Source organism: Misgurnus anguillicaudatus, chromosome 14 (genome assembly GCF_027580225.2).
Source record: "Misgurnus anguillicaudatus chromosome 14, ASM2758022v2, whole genome shotgun sequence".
In the NCBI taxonomy this organism is placed as follows: Eukaryota; Metazoa; Chordata; class Actinopteri; order Cypriniformes; family Cobitidae; genus Misgurnus; species Misgurnus anguillicaudatus.
Window position 1 is genome coordinate 33,378,294 of NC_073350.2, and position 16,714 is coordinate 33,395,007.

General features: G+C 36.0%; 1 protein-coding gene and 1 long non-coding RNA gene across 4 annotated transcripts in view; one reads left to right on the forward strand and one right to left on the reverse strand.

Moving 5' to 3' along the window:
• Positions 1-805: 805 nt before the first annotated feature.
• On the forward strand, positions 806-12,217 carry p3h1 (prolyl 3-hydroxylase 1). The gene is made up of 15 exons (XM_055183872.2): positions 806-1,357; positions 2,852-3,004; positions 3,332-3,515; positions 3,888-4,019; positions 4,565-4,704; positions 6,772-6,861; positions 6,958-7,010; positions 7,096-7,217; positions 7,301-7,461; positions 7,556-7,642; positions 7,754-7,904; positions 8,022-8,115; positions 8,308-8,383; positions 9,740-9,880; positions 11,487-12,217. The coding sequence occupies exons 1-15, from the start codon at positions 902-904 to the stop codon at positions 11,955-11,957; spliced, it is 2,511 nt and encodes an 836-aa protein (XP_055039847.2). The 5' UTR covers positions 806-901; the 3' UTR covers positions 11,958-12,217.
• The window catches only part of LOC129427413 (uncharacterized), a 38,347-nt gene continuing 24,925 nt past the window's right edge, over positions 3,293-16,714 (reverse strand). The window contains exons 2-7 of one of the 3 annotated variants that reach the window (XR_008638616.2): positions 11,462-11,538; positions 7,590-7,892; positions 7,310-7,483; positions 7,068-7,141; positions 4,606-4,765; positions 3,293-3,548 (exon numbers count right to left, since the gene is read on the reverse strand). This is a non-coding gene — a long non-coding RNA (uncharacterized lncRNA). The remainder of the gene's footprint in view (positions 3,549-4,605; positions 4,766-7,067; positions 7,142-7,309; positions 7,484-7,589; positions 7,893-11,461; positions 11,539-16,714) is intronic. The other 2 variants (XR_012373302.1, XR_012373303.1) reach the window with 2 other exon arrangements.

Sequence of the window (16,714 nt, forward strand, 5' to 3'; positions counted from 1 at the left end):
CATAAAGAGTGTTCGATTTTATGCGGGGTCGCAAGCGCAGGCAGATGACATCAAGTTACCGCGAGAGCGATTCGAAAATCACAGGGATGAGTCTGCTCTCGCGGTACTTTGACGTCATCCGGCTGTCGGTTCTTGCGGCGCCGCATAAAGTCGAGCAAGCCTACAGTCTTTGAGTGAAGTATTTTTTTTATTAATTTATTTGATACACGATTGTGAGAAAGATCAAGTGTATTTTTTTAAACAATAAACTTACAGAAGTACGGGATGTAATTTCAAAACATAATGTCTACAGAGAGTTGTGGCCTAACTAGTTTACAAAGTTTACTTTTGGTTTTATAGAAAAAAAGACAAAACAAACATTTTATTATTTATATTCTGACCTTCAAATAAAAAAAATGACACATTGATATTAAATTTCTATGCAAAATCCCAAAGTAACAATTTGTTGTCGTTTCTTTGTAAACGCAAACATATGCCAATATATTTCCTGTATATTATAGATGTATAATTTGATTACAAGTTTAACAATATATAATTAACAGCATTTGATTACATTATAATGCTACCAGAGTCAGAATTGTCATAAATTGAACTCATATTTATATTAAAACTCATAATAACAAATCTTTTCAGCAGTAATCAATGTTTCTTGTTATGACAGTTGTAGTAATTAAAGTTTTCCAGATTTCTTACCAAGGAACAAAAATATACAATATTTTTTTACCTTCAACACAAAATGTATCAGCTTTTAGTCTTTCAAATGAACCCAAATTCACAAAGCTCCCCCAAAGTTTCACACAGGCATCCCATCAGAGTCTCGTAGCTCCTCCCTCTCTACAGACTTCAGCAGAGAGTCCGACATCAAACCGAGCTCTACCTCACAGGCCCGGGGGTCGCCAAGATGTGGAGCGCACTGTCTATGATCTCAATTCTGTCCACTTTACATTTCACCTTCAGTGAAATACAAATCAGCGGAATACCTGAGCCATACGATCTGCTTTTTGACAATGCAGTGGAGGCGTATTATAAGCAGGACTGGCTGGCTGTGATTCTGAATATGGAAAGAGCTTTGCGGAATAAAGCTGCGGTGCGTAAAGCCCAGACGCACTGCCGCTTATCCTGCGCAAATCAGAGCGATTTCGGGGAGCCGTTTCCAGGTGTCGGTTCACCGATCCCAGGAAGCGGGCCCGTGGAGGATTTAGCGTTTTTCCAGAGGGTTTTACAACGGGCCGAATGTGTGAATGCATGCGAAAGGGAAAAACTGGGACCGTCGACACTTCATAAAGTTAGTGAGACTGTAGAGCTGGAGTTTAAGAAGAGGACGCCTTATAATTACCTGCAAGTTGCTTACTTTAAGGTAAACGAGTGACAAAAAAACACAGAAAGTATGTGGTGATGTGTTAAAGCAATGCAACTTTTTGGAAGCGTCACTTTGCATCCTTTTAAAAATGAAGTTTTGCTTATGAAGTGTTACATTGTAGCATATATGTAGTATGTGCATTCGTTACATTGTATAAAGTTATTTCCCTTGCAAATGTTATATAATGAATGAATGCTGATATCATTGAATGGAGAAATGGAGGAGAAGCGCTTCTGGGCTTCCCCAACCCCCCCAAACTCACATTACTGTGCCACGTCTTTAGGTGGAGCCTTGCAAACTTCTCAGATACTTCCAGACTTCCCACTAGGGGCTTTAGAAATATTCAAAAAAGAGAAACAAAAAGCTAACTATAATATAGCATCTATAGCATAAGTTAAAGTCGTATAATCCATTGGAGAGATATGAAGCATCAAAATTGGATTTTTACACACATTTTCACATGAACTTACTCAGTAAATAAAAATATCAAAATATTTTCACAGAATGTTCTTCACATTATGTCAGATGTTTTTATGGAGAAATCAGTCAATCAAAAGACTTGAGATGGGTTTTCACAGACTGGGTTACATATATTAAAGGGCACCTACTATGGCCTTTTTACAAGATGTAATATTAGTCTCAGCCAGGTGAGCCCAGAATGTGTCTGTGAAGTTTCAGCTCAAAATACCCCACAGATCATTTATTATACACATGTCCAAAATGTCCCTATTTGGATGGGAGCAAAAACGCACTGTTTTAATGTCTGTACCTTTAAATGCAAATAAGCCCTCCCTTGCCAAAAGACAATGAGCACTTTTGGTGAAAATAAATCTGATTAATACAGTCTGAGACAATAGTGTCTAGTGGACAGGGTACAACTCGCTGAGGGTGGAAACTATAATAATGCAGGACTGTAAGTGGGCGGGGCTTTATCAATGTGACCTCACATTGATAAGAGAATCAAAACGCCATGTCTAATGAGACTGCTTTAGTTCAATGGGGATTAAGAAACAAGGAGTGGGTGGCCTGCTAACACACATTATGTCCAAACACCTTGTAAAAGTGTCTTTTGCATAATAGATGCCCTTTAAAGCAACACTATGTAGTATTTTTTACCTTTAAATAATGTCTCTAAAATTATTTCATTGATAGAACAACTTTTAACTGGACAAATTGTACTGTTGCTGCAACCTGAGCAGCCTCCTAGCTGCTACAAGCACACTCTGAAAGTGGCGGTGCAGGGTAGGAAACACAGCCCCGCCCCTCCCCCTGCCTGCAGAAGAGTGTCTGATACCAGGCACTGTTGCGCTTTTCAACCACATGGGGGAGCTGTAAGTCATTTTTACATGGAAACTACATAGTGTTGCTTTAACATAGACTTAACTAACCTTTGTGAAAAGTAAACACTCACACTACTGTTAAACACAGATGCTTGTAACTTATAATAGCTTAATAATATAAGTTGATGTTGTCATTACTGTATGTTTGCAGATAAATAAGCTTGACAAGGCCGTGGCAGCAGCAAATACATTTTTTATAGCGAACCCTGACCATATAGAGATGAAACAGAATCTAGAGTACTACAGCTTGATGGCCGGGGTACAGGAGACCGATTACAAGGATTTAGAGGAGAGACCGCACATGGTAAGAGGAGCATTCATTCATTCTGAATATTAATACAAATGGATAGCTAGGCAGACATGAACTATACGGCACAATTATACAATATACATGTCGATAAATACCACATGCATTTGGCAGATATTTTTATCCAAAGTGACTTACAGTGCATTACATTTTATTACTATGGTTTGAACCCATGACCCTTTGCACTGCTAATGCAATACACACATTGCATAGTTTCAAATGTTATGTATGGTCTTGTTTTTTTGATATCTGCTAAGTATATGATGCCGTAATAAAACAAATAAATATGTTTATATTCTTTATTATAACTGACTCTCATTTCAGACTGAATTTATGGAAGGCAAGATGCAGTACAGTATGGAGAAGTTCGGTCCAGCCATTGAGCACTTTGAGGCGGCTCTTCAAGAATATTTCACTGCTTATGAGGAGTGCAGGGTTCTCTGTGAAGGAGCGTTCAACTACGACAATTACATGGAGTATAACGCCGATCTCTTTCAGGCTATGACAGGCAGGTGGACTTTTGTTTCTTTGCTCTAATGATCTGATTCAGAGAAAAAAGCCTTAAAAGTAGGAATGCACCAATACAACATTTCTGTGCCAATACTGATATTTGTTTCCTTAGAATGACATTTACCGATAGATACCGATAGTTTTCCTATTTACTCTTGAAATAGTTTATGATTATGTTGTGAAATCCTAGAAGTGTAGAGCGTACAAACTGCAATTTTGTTTGTCAGTGTCACCTAATTTAAAATAATCACACAGTTTGCATTATGATGTGTTTTTCCACATCTTGACATCAGAATATAATCTGTAATAATTCAATTTATGCTATAATTGTTATTATGGCTTCATGTGTTTATATGTGCTTTAATTCCAGATTATTATCTTCATGCTCTCAACTGTAAGCAGAACTGTGCAGTAGATTTGGCTTCGACCGCTGGAAGAGAAAAACCTTTTGAAGATTTCCTCCCATCGCACCTTAACTACCTTCAGTTCTCCTACTACAACAGTATGACACATTCCTTTTCAGAAATATTCAGGTTTTGAAGGAAACATGTGTTTTTCTCAGATGTTTGGGACACATTTAAATACACTGAGGTTATGCTAATCATTTAAAGAGGGAATGGGCAATTTTGGAAATGCTAACTTTAGCCTGATAACATTGAAATTCCACCATCATCCAAAGCCACGCCTCCTCCAGAACACATGAACACGCACAAACCAGAAGCATGCCGTATGATGTTTGCGTGAACAGGCTGGGCATGCAGAAACACGTTAACAGAAGAGAAGCAAAAATTGCATTTGTCCAATTATTGCATTCGTCCGAACATTTTTTGGTCCTACGCCTTTCACAGACAAGATATTTATAAAAATAAATTTAGACAACTTAACATAGCAAGTGCTATTATAATGTGAGGAGACTTTCAAACAGCATAAAAATTAAAATTTATGTTCGAACCCATGATGACCTTTGCTAACACAATGCTCTATCACTGAGCTATACAGGAGCATAAGAGTTTGGATTGACTTTCAGTCTGTTTGTTTGTGTCCCAGGTGAAAAATATGAGCAAGCCATTGAATGTACCAAAACGTACCTGCTCTTTCACCCTGAGGATGAGGTGATGCTGCAGAACCTGGCGTATTATTCTGCTGTGTTGGGTGAAGATAAAGCTGCCAACATCTCAGCCAGAGAGGTACAGACCGAACGCTACACTGACATATAAGCTTTTCTTCACAGCTGAACAAAACAAACATCTGCATTTAGAAAAAAATTTAAGGAAAAAATTATTAAAAAAGAAGAAGCACTGAAGATGCAAAGATTTGTGTCAGCTCTGAGGCCCTGTTTATAAAGATGCATTTTGGTCGATCGGACCACAACGCTAAATACAGGCGTAAAGGGGATGTAAAGCGTTTTGAGCCCATCCATTGCTTTTTCTGGTTGAAAGTGTTTGAATAGCCACAAAAGCGCGCCTACTTTCTGCCTACTGATTTATTGTGTAATGTATCGACACAGTGTTTTTACATTGGCCTTTAGGTTTTCATTGATAAAACTAAAGCAGCTGCTCTTCACCTCTTTTATTGCTGTTTCATTTTGCGAGCGTGTGAAAGTTGCACAAACATATTTCATCATCAGACTAAAGATATTGCTTTAATATAGTTTTGTTCGTTGCAACACATCACACAGTTCCAGTGCAGACAAAAAATATTTTATTTGAAGTCCTTTAACTCCTTCCCTTCCATTGACGGGTTGACTCGCTTCCCTGCAAATGCCAAGTTTTTCCGGCAATCTGTATTTCTGCTATTATCCACTAGATGGCGCTCTTACCAAACTTATACAACCCGGAAGCAACCCCTCAGGTCAAACAGTTCAAACTCAGTGTATGTTTTGATATCACTCTGAATCGGATTTCTATCAGAAGTCTTTCACAAAAACGCAATTATCTCAGCTTTTTGCTAAAAAATTTGGTATTTTTGAAGAATATTTGAGAGGTGATAAAAAGAGAATAAATAAAGGATGAAACTAGGGCTGCATAACAACTAATCACAACTATTCATTTGCAGAATAAAAGTTTTTGTTTATATCATATATGTGTGTGTATTGTGCATAATAATTATGTATATACTGTATAAATAAACACGCATGTATACATTTAAGAAATATTTACATGAGTATATACATTTTTATATTTATATTAAATTTATATTATATGAATACTTAATATATACAAATATCTTTTTCTTAAAATTTTACATGCATGTGTGTGTATTTATATTTACAGAATTATTATGCACAATTAGGGCTGTCACAATTATTAAATAATCATCTCATCGCAATTGTTTGACCTCATCGTGATGATTTCAGATCACCACAATGATTGCACATCTCTCTAAAAAACACAAGGGGGAGCTGCAGCGCCTGTATAAATAAGACATTATCAGATTACTTTTAAATATGTGTTATTTGTATTAATATTTACTGCCAGGTAAAATTGCAAAATATTTAATTTAAATAATCACAACAATGTGCGAAAATTAGGTAACACTTTATTATAATGTTCATTAGTTAACATTAGTTAATGTATTAACTAACATGAACAAACCATGAGCAATACATTTGTTACAGTATTTATTAATCTTTGTTAATGTTAGTTAATAGAAATAAAGCTGTTCATTGTTTGTTGGTGTTAGTTCACGGTGCATTAACTAACGTTAACCAAATTTTAATAAAGTATTAGTAATTGTTGAAATTAACATTAATAAAGATTAATAAATGCTGTATAAGTGCAGTTCATCATTAGTTCATGTTAACTAATGTAGTTAACTAATGTTAACTAATGAACATTACCACTTATTTCATAAACAAACAAAAAATTAAATGTCAAAGCAATAAAACAGACAATTAATTGTCATAATTGTCACAATTTATTAGACAATTAACCGTCAGCCAAATTTTATAACCGTGACAGCGCTATGCACAATACACACACATATATGATGTAAACAAAAACTTTTATTTTGCAAACGATTAGTTGCGATTAGTTGTTATGCTGCACTAAATTAAACTTTTGTTTGTTTGTTTAAAAGCAGATGATTTTTTCTTTCATTTAATATATTGTATGTTTATATATTTAAAGAAGAACATTTTCTAAAAGGCATTAAACTTTTGTGAAAATCATAAAAAATGCTGGAGCTGGCTGGCAACTTTTTTTAAAACACTGGCGGGGAAAGAGTTAATCTTTGAGTGTTTCTTCTTGTTCCAGGTTGTAAAGCAGCATATTAAAAGATCTCTGTTGGAAAAAGAGCTTCTTTATTTCGGCCATGAAATATTTGGTAAAACATTTGCTGATCCAGTAAGTATTTTTAATATGTGTTTAGCATTTCTCAAATGTTTTGTTTACATTTACACGTGATGTCGTGATATAACATCTTTATCTCATTCATCACAGGACACGTGGACACCAGAAGACATCATGCCCAAGAAACTAAAAGACAAACAGAAGTAAGACACGTGTCTGTTTCAAATACTAAAATTTCACGAGACGAAAGCTTGACCGACCTGATGTTGTTGTTGATGTTGTGTGCAGGGCAGACAGAGAAACGGCAGCGAGGATTACAGAAGAGATCGGTAACCTGATGAAAGAGATTGAGACGCTCGTGGAGGAGAAGAGCAAAGAATCATTAGACATTGTCAAGATCGGAAAAGATGGTAGGAAAAAAAAACTTGCCAACAATAAAATATCAATCACAAGACTTTGTCAACATCAAGTTCCCTGTCTGGTGTCATTGCAGAAATCATACCCGCACAAACACAGCCTAGCATTGACAACAAACTCCCATTTGATGGCGTCATTGTATCCATGACATCCGCGGCCCTGAACGGTTCACAACGAGTCGGTCTGGACGGTGTAATCTCGTACGAGGAGTGTCAGGGGCTTCACAGCCTCTCCAAAGTAAACATCAAGTCTCTCTGTACTAAAATCAAATTGCTTTTTATTCAACCAGTGACAGCAGGGATAGTTTCATCTCTGTTTTTAAATCATACAGGCTGCAGCTCTTCATGTTAAAGCGAAAGCTTCACCTCATTCTCCGAGCGAGATGTTTCAGGAACTCACAGTTCTTAAAGCTCTCCAGGTAAGACCTTCAATGCACAATTTAGGAAAACAATTGAGCAGTAAAGCTGTAACAATGTGTATTGTATAAAAATAAATTTGTGTTCATCAGTTTAAAGTTTTTGTCTTATAGATGGGACAGGAGGGTGTTGTTCCTATGAAGAGTGCCCAGTTTTTCTTCGACGTGACTGAGAAGATCCGTAAGGTTCTGGAGTCTCACTTCGGTCTGGAATCTCCTCTTTATTTCTCCGATACAAAACTTGTCTGTCGATCTGCAGTTGAAGGTACCAAAATTTCATGTGTACGGTGATCTGATAAAACTACTTCTTTAGATTCAGAACATTGTTTTCTCATTTAAGCAGTTTCCATTTTAATATTATGTGATCTCTCCCCCTGTGAAGAGAAACGTGAAGACGGTGAAGACGGCTGTCTGCTCATCTCAGAGCTCAATGAATGCATTAAAGATCCATCAGTATTCTCACATGGAGACTACAGGTACACACAAAACACCTAATGCATTATGGATACGCAGTTTAAGGGGCGGTTAGGACTTATCCTAAAATGCATGTTTGAACTGCCTTATCTTAACATATATCAGTGCCATTGTTTTGTCTCAAGATGCACTCTAGTATATTTTGTGTAAGGTATATTTGTCAAAACTACTTAAATGTCCTATTTTGCTTTCAGTGCCATTTTGTATCTGAATGATGACTTTGAAGGGGGAGATTTCTCCTTTACTACGCTGGACCCCAAAACTGTCACTGTAAGATTTTTATTTTTGTTCAAGTAACTAAATGTTGCACAGAAACACAAATGCATATTTTAGTAATGTGACGGCTCTTTTCAAAAGAGTTTAGGTTTATCAGTATATAAATTGATTGTTTAGTTTCTCTAAGGTTTCTGTACACAGTTAATGTGACTATAATGGTGCGTTCAAGTTATGTCGGATATATCGTACTTACCAGATAAACGTTTAGGAACGTCATCAAAAAGGCGTAAATACCACTGGGAAATCGAGATTTTCTTTAAGCCCATAGTTTATGAGTTGGGGGCGTGTCAATGAAAAACATGGCGGAACTAATAAAAGCAATGTCTGTAGTTGATCTAGACAGCATCTTTTATTTACAGCAAAATAAACAGTCTGTACAAAATATAATAGCATTCTAATTTGTAACCCTGCACCACAAAACCAGTCATAAGGGTAATTTTTTAAAATTGAGATTAATATATCATCTAAAAGTTGAATAAATAAGCTTTCCATGTATGGTTTGCTGTTAGGATAGGACATACAACTATTTCAAAATCTGGAAACTGAGAGTGCAAAAAAATATTGAGAAAATCGCCTTTAAACTGTTAAGGGTCGCCGTCCCGAATACGGGACACCTAAGTTTGCATTAATATTGTTGATGTAAATTTTAATCCATCACTACAAACTATAAATTGTTGGAAAGGTCTAAGCCTCCAGAATACAGACATCATCAGTGTTGTATAAAATAAATTATGTAGAGAGAGTAATTGATTAATTTTTGAAGAGAGTGTGCCTCAAAACATTTATTTTCTGCTAAATGTCACTGTCCCACCAGCAGGACACCTACATTTACTTAAATGTTTGCATATGAATTATTATCTAATCATGACAAACTGTATATTGTTTGAAAGCTCCAAGAGTGTTGATTTAACTCAATAGGGTGGGGTGACGCTTAAAAGGTTAAAGTGCTCCAAATGAAGTCCTTAGCAACTGCATCCACTCCCAAAAATGACGAGTTTAAATATATTTACCATAGAAATTATTTGTGGCATAAAATAAAAATTTATAATTTTGACCCATAAAATGTATTATTGGCTTGCTACAAATATACCTGTGCCACTTATGACTGGTTTTACGGTCCTGGGTCACATATTACAGTTAATTTGTAATGTAAAAACATGGCCGATGCACATTCGTTGTTCTTTATTTTTCTGTATTATCATGTAATTCATTAAAAAAGCTACACCGCCATCTTATGCTGACTTGAACGCACCTGACATCGTAAACACGACTAACCAGCTCATAAATACGAGCAACCCAGAAGGGCCTTTTTTGGTTTTAAAAACTGTTGTCCATCCATCATCTCTCCAGGCTGTAGTGAAACCGCAGTGTGGTAGAGTTTTGGCGTTTGGAGGAGGACAGGAGAATACTCATGGCGTGACGGCCGTAACCAAAGGTCAGAGGTGTGCAGTAGCGGTTCGGTTTACTCTGAATCCTCACAACAGTAAAAAGGTGGGTAAATCAATGGAGCTGATATAAAAATTTCTGTAATATTAGTAATATTCAGACTATTTTTTCTTCACAGAAACTATACGGCAAAAAAATTAATTTCTCTAGCCAAAAATATAATTTTAAACATATGCTAAATACATTTTGCAGAAAGTAATGCTCAATAGGCTTTATGCCCAGCTGCACTAATTCCTGAACTTCAGCCAGCTCCTTGTTTCCTGTCTTCCATTATTGGACAAACTGATTAATCCAGGTGTGTCTGATTATTGTTGTTGTGACTACTGAGGTCAGGCACACCTGGATTAATCAGTCCGTCCAACAATGGCAGACAGGAAACAAGAAGCCGGCCGAAGCCCAGGAAGCAGTGCAGCTGGACACAAAGCCCATTCAATATATTTTTGAATTGGAAAATATATTAAGATTTAACCTTCAGATATAAACATATGAAGAGTTTTGTTGCAAAACGAGATAACTCAGTTTTTAACATTTTTGTCAAAACATGTTTATTATTATGTTATTATTTTGTTTTATGGTGCTACTTAGCTGCATTTTTAAGTTATGAAGGTTTAAATAAAAAAACAAACCAACTGCAGTTAAATTGATATTAATTGGAATGCACAACCAAAAAACGAGATTTCTGAGTTATCTCGTTTTGCAACGAAACTCTTCATATATTTTAAAATGTATTTCAAGGGCAGGCAAATACATTTCTAATTTTACATCCCATATGGCAAAAATACATTATTTGCCAAAATATATTTTAAATATATGCTAAATACAAGTTAAGTTTATAAAGTATATTTTTTTATTTAAAAATATAATTAATTTTAACCTTTTTAAAACTGTTTGCATTTTTGTAACAACGTTTTTCTTCCATTGTGACGTGAATACATTTCCTTGGATTGAAATATATGGAGGGCTAAATATATTTTTAAAGCTTTAAAAAAACATTTATTTAAATATATTTCAAATATACAAAATAATGGCCAAAAATATATCAGTGAAAAATATATTTTTGTAAACATATTCCAAATTATATTTCAGCAAATATATTTTTTGGACATTTTTTTGTATATTTTAAAATATATTTTTTTGCCGTATGAGAAGGAATGCTTTAAAGTGATTTTATTTTATGAAAGTTGCAGTGATACATATTTTTTGCTTTAATATTTGTATTTTGTGGTTACTTTTTATAAAAGCAATAAGGTATTTGAGAGGTGCTGTAGGGGTTGCATTGATTCCACTTCATGTCGTGCCTATTAACTCTTTTTCTACCATTGACGAGTTAACTCGTCAATTAAGAGAAAACGCTTCCCTGCCAATGACAAGTTTTTCCGGCAATTCCTATTTCCACTATTAAAGGGTCTGTTCTTTCATTTGATATATTGTATATATATGTATATATTTAAAGAAGAACATTTTCTGGAAGGTATTAAACTTTTGTGAAAATCATAAAAAATGCTGGTGGGGAAAGAGTTAACGCACTTTAGCATTAATATATTAAGCCTCACGTACCTTATTGCTTACCTAAAGACCTCATAACATCAAAGTTTTCTCTGGGGAAAAGTTTCTGCAGTTACTAACCTTGTTGCATTTTTGGGGTCCGTAGGAACGTTCACAAGCGGAAGAGCTTCTAAAGACACTTTCCGGCTCTGATGAACCTAACGTCCAGAAAACAGAAAACACCAATGAGATCTCCGAACCGAACAAAGCGACATCTGAAACATCAGCGCAAGAAGAGAAGACGAAAACACCTGCAGAATCCAGCAAAACTACAGATGAGCAGGACACCAAAGCAGCTGAGATAAAGACAAATGAAGAAGCTGTTAAAACCAACAAAAAACCAAAGGCCAAAGCGTCCAAAAAGCCAGCGAAAACAGAAAGCCAAACGAAAGCTAAAGCAGACAAAACAAAAAGCACAACAGCAGAGAAAAAGAAATCCAAAGCAACTAAAACAAAACCAAAGTCAGATGAAAAAGAAAAACCACCTGCCAAAAAGAAAGCTAAAGCAACGGTGAAAAATACAAAGAGCACAGAGCCTCAAAACTCCAAAGATGATGAACACAAGGATGAATTATGAGCTGTTTAAAAAGCAGATTTTTTATTTTGTACTTTTTTTCAATGTTGGAGCAAGATTGTGTTTTTGTACATCAGACTCATGAAATCAAGGCTATGAAACTGGATTGCTAACTTGTGGGTGACAATCAAGCCGAGTGTATTTTTAGTGTTGACTTAGTTTGTTTGAATTCTCAGGAACTGACTGAATATTTAGGAATATTTCATGCCCATTGAAAAGATATGGCAGCAAATCCCCAATAAAAACATGTTGTTAAATTAAAACTGTAAATTTTTAATTTTTACTATTTATAAAAACAGTAGATGGCGTTCATGAAATATTGCAAATATGACATTCTTGTAATAGTGAGGGGCTGCTACGGCATTTGGGGTAATTGCTAAGTAATAATATGTTTGTATTTACCCTAAAACACTTCAGTGATATAAATTGAACAGGGTTAAAGTGTTTGTGAGCATGCATTGCTGTGACTCTGCACTAGGTGGCAGCATAGAGCTGAAAAGCCATCCTCAAACCATATAACAAGAGATGTATGTAATCATTGGGACACTTCTTCTAGCCTATATAAAACAGGGATAGCAAAATGGCACAATAGTTATTTTCTTCCTCGATTTGACTTGTTTTCTTTGTTCTTCATGCCTGAACCACCCAAATGCACCATACGCTATATTCAAGGGCTCACAACATCACATCTAACATTACTCCTTACTCAAGAGTCACCACTTCTGTTGCCAATAGATGTGAAGAAAGCATTTGAGGTCTTCTATAAACCAAACGAACATAAAAAACAGGACATCACAGTGGTCATAGCACATCTATGTGAGTGCTGTATGTGGTTATGATGCCGAGCAGCTTTTGCATGTTAATAGATTACAACTCTCAATATTAATTAATAATATGTTAAGTACCAGTATTTGTTTGACAAAAAAGAATCCATCTGCATCTAAAACTGCATGTTTTGGGATAATGTACAGTATTAGTTCAGCTGCATTACTCAAACACTCAAGGCCACAACAGGACTGCGTTGGCAATTGAATAGTGGAGGTAAGAGTGAAAGTTGACCTGTGGCAGCTGCAGCGAGACCCCTTGTGTATCTCTACCACCCTGTGCTGGTGGTATAAACGGGTCCTTTTGTGCACCTCCCACTGATGAGAAGTGGGCAGAACCAGACATGAACAGAATGCCAGCGACAATAATATTCCTGTACAGGCATTGCACAAGACTAATCAAAACAACAATAATTGCTCTTCAAGCATAAATAAAGTTATCTAAACACTGACCAATGATGTTAAAAAAACAACAACAACAGCACAAACATGGTCTAAAATGGTCATTTATATAATAATAGTACATAAGTTTGTTTTGGATCTTGGCATTTGGTTTGTAGATTGTCATACGGTGGTTTGGGTGGTTAACCACTAGCTTTGGAGCTCGACCTAGTAATTTTTGTGACATCCTAGCAAGTAAGAGCTGCTATTTTAAAGTCTAGCCTACCCAAAATAAACTTGAATTTGGATGCATGCCATTTTTGTAATATAAATGATAATCTATCATGTAATGCTGGGTACACACCAAAAGATGATCGAGCTGATTTTGGGCCGATTTTCCCCCTTCCGAAAATCCTATGTCCCGATTATCTTGATGGTTGTACAGATTATCTTATCGAATTTTCTCTTGGTGTGAGGTGTGTTAAGAGTATCTGAACCTGATTGGAAGAACATCGGAGCTGCCCCGATCGCGAATCGTAAACATGTTTACTATTTACGATCAGAAATCCTAATGTGTGGGGGGAACCCCGAGGACAAACGCGCGCACGCTCTTGAGATTATCACGTGAAACGAAACAATATCCAATTAGAAAGCGAGATGATGGAAGACGAAAGCAGTTATGGGGCAGCACAAAGTGGAGTTGATGCAAAGTAAACTTGTACAGACCATTGTCCCGCTGTCTCACATCACATTGGTGCTGGGGCCTTATTTATAAAATGCTGCGTAGAAAACGTCCTAAATTTAATTATAAGATAATTTCTCAAAAGAAATCATAAACGTTCCATAGAAAACGCTGGTATAGATGTGAAATCTATAAATCGCAAATGATCTTCAAATTGTGCGAAAGCTAAATAGTTTCAAATCTCCACATTTAAATGATGCCTATAATGTCATTGACATATAAAAAAGCACCTATCAATGTTTAAAGCCTTTTTGAGCAGCAAGAATGGCTTATATTTTCTTTACCATGAATTTTTGCGTACACACACTTTACAATCAAATCTGTGCATATACGCACAGATTTATAAATCTGTCAACCAACTATCTACATTAAATAAACCTGACCACTAGAAACCACTGACCACATTTTTGTCAAATCAACATATATTTCAACATGATCTCACAAAGTTCCATGAGATAGTTACGAAATGTTTTACTCATTTTTCCGTGGCCCTGCCACGGACTGTCTTTTTCCGTGGCATTCTCACGGATCGGTTACTCAACTGCTTTTTTCTATTTTCAAACCATTGTCGCTTCGGTTTAGGGTTGGATTTGGTGTTTGCGTTAGGATGTCACTTTAAGAATTTGGTTTATACTATTTTTTATGCTTTATTCTTTTATATTTTCTAAACTTTAAACCATTGTCGCCTGGCGTTGGGGTTAGAGTTGGGTTTGGGTAAGGATGTCATTTTATGTAAATCTAACCCTAAACCGAAGTGACAATGGTAAGAAAATAGGACAAAACAGTTGAGTAACCAATCCGTGAGAATGCCAAAGAAAAAGACAGTCCGTGGTAGGGCCACGGAAAAATGCGGAGATCCGTGAGAATGCCACGGAAAACTACTTCACGGAACTAACTACTTTCTAGTTTTCTATGTTGTGTTAACTATTCACGAGTCAAAACTTAAAAATAGTATGTTGAATTGACTTGTAAAACCAAGTTGTTTTAGCTACAAAACGCTTTTAAAACTGTAAAATGTTTGTTCTCCTTTAAAAGTAAAGAATAATCTTAAGATCATCTGAATTTCTTTGAGGAACCAAAAATGCTGCTTCTCTGGCAAAAGCTGTTGTAGCCCTTTTTTTATTTTTAAGATCGTAGTACCCTGGCAAACGTGTTGGATATAACTAAATTGAAATAGTATGCACTTAATATTTAGCATGCTCTGCATTTCTATGATAGACAGTAATTGTAAACAACATCCTACGTTTTGTGGGCAGGAACAGAACACAACTTACCACATGATTAACTTATGTGTTGATCTCATAAGGTTTACACACTCTTCTAGCTGGTCACTTTAGTGTTGTGTAACAACTTCTGTTACTCAGAAAGTGCACAGATTTTGACATTATATTTGTGTTATGATTGCTGTTTGCTCTGATGCACGGTGTAGATCTTAACTGTTATAACACATCCATTGTCTTTTGTTTGAGCTGATGAGATGTAAAACAAATGCAAAATAATTCTGAGTTCCATGTTAGTGGCTTTGAAAACATTTTGAGTGTTGTATCGTTTGTCATTTGCACACCCCACACGCGTCCATATGTGAGGACACAGACTCATGCCAACAAGCTCGGGTCTGTCAGCATTGGCGCTCGTGGCACGCATCACTTTCCATAACATTTGTGATTTTTGTTTAAATGTCCACGAGGCGAATGTTTTAAGTTTGTTTGCATGTTTCACAGTAGTTCAGAGACATTTACTGTCCACCGTTTATATGGCTTTGTTTTTGTGCGGGGTTGCCTGTCGTGTTGTACAAACTCTGTTTAATGTTGAGAAACACAGGGCACATTGTCTGCTTCAGGGTGTGTGGTGTATGTAACTGACTGTTGTTCATGCAAAAAAAGCAAAGCATTAATACTGTGGCCTGCATACAATACAGAAGTGCATAAATCTACAGCGCTATGCCGTCTGAAACATCTTCTGTTGTGTCCACACAAGCGCTTTGTTTCACTCCATTATTTGACATTTATTTGCCTCATTTGCCTTACACAACATACAAAAGTCTTACGCCACCATTACAGTTGTTGTTTTTACAATGGTATAATGAGCACATATGAGTTTATCTTATATTTCTGATTATGTCTCTTTATAAAAAAAGAAATGGATGGAGTATTAAAAACAGAATAAAATTGGACTGTGAGGCAATATTCAGAGAACAAACAAAGAAACAATATTTTGACTTTAAAAGTCACTTTTAAGAGACTCATTTTAAAGGGGTCACACCATGAGATTTTTTTTCAAGATGTAAAATAAGTCTTTGGTGTCCCCAGAGAGCGTATGTGAAGTTTTGGCTCAAAATACCCCACAGTACCCCCCATGTGCCATTTTTGGATGTGTCCTTTAAAATGCTGATGAGCTGATGATATGCAAACACTCAACGCAATCAGTGGCGAATTTAGCAAATTGGGGACCCAAGGCGAAGGTATGTATGGGGCCCCCCAACTGATCTTTAAAAGAAAACAAAAAATAGTTTTACTCCAAAATGAAGATGGAAAGTGTAGCACTACACAAACTAATAGTCACGATGGAACACAATAGAAAATAAGTCAATAGGGCAAAAACAGCCACAGACAGTAAATGAGGAAGAAAAAATTTAAATCTGATGCTGCACAAAAACTAAAAATGCATCAAAGCCAATGTTGTTACTAATCTTTCACATGCCCAAATCTGGAATTTTTCTTAAACATTTTTGATCGGGACTGAGGTTGATTAACAGATTTATGCAAAAAAGTTTACAACAAAATATTTAGCCGATATTTACAGTAATTTAACTA

Coding starts and splice junctions, on each gene's coding strand:
- p3h1 (XM_055183872.2), top strand. CDS start 902: ATGTGGAGCGCACTGTCTATGATCTCAATTCTGTCCACTTTACATTTC. Junction 4,705..6,771: donor CCAACATCTCAGCCAGAGAG/GTACAGACCGAA, acceptor TTCTTGTTCCAG/GTTGTAAAGCAGCATATTAA. Junction 7,218..7,300: donor TGTCAAGATCGGAAAAGATG/GTAGGAAAAAAA, acceptor GTGTCATTGCAG/AAATCATACCCGCACAAACA.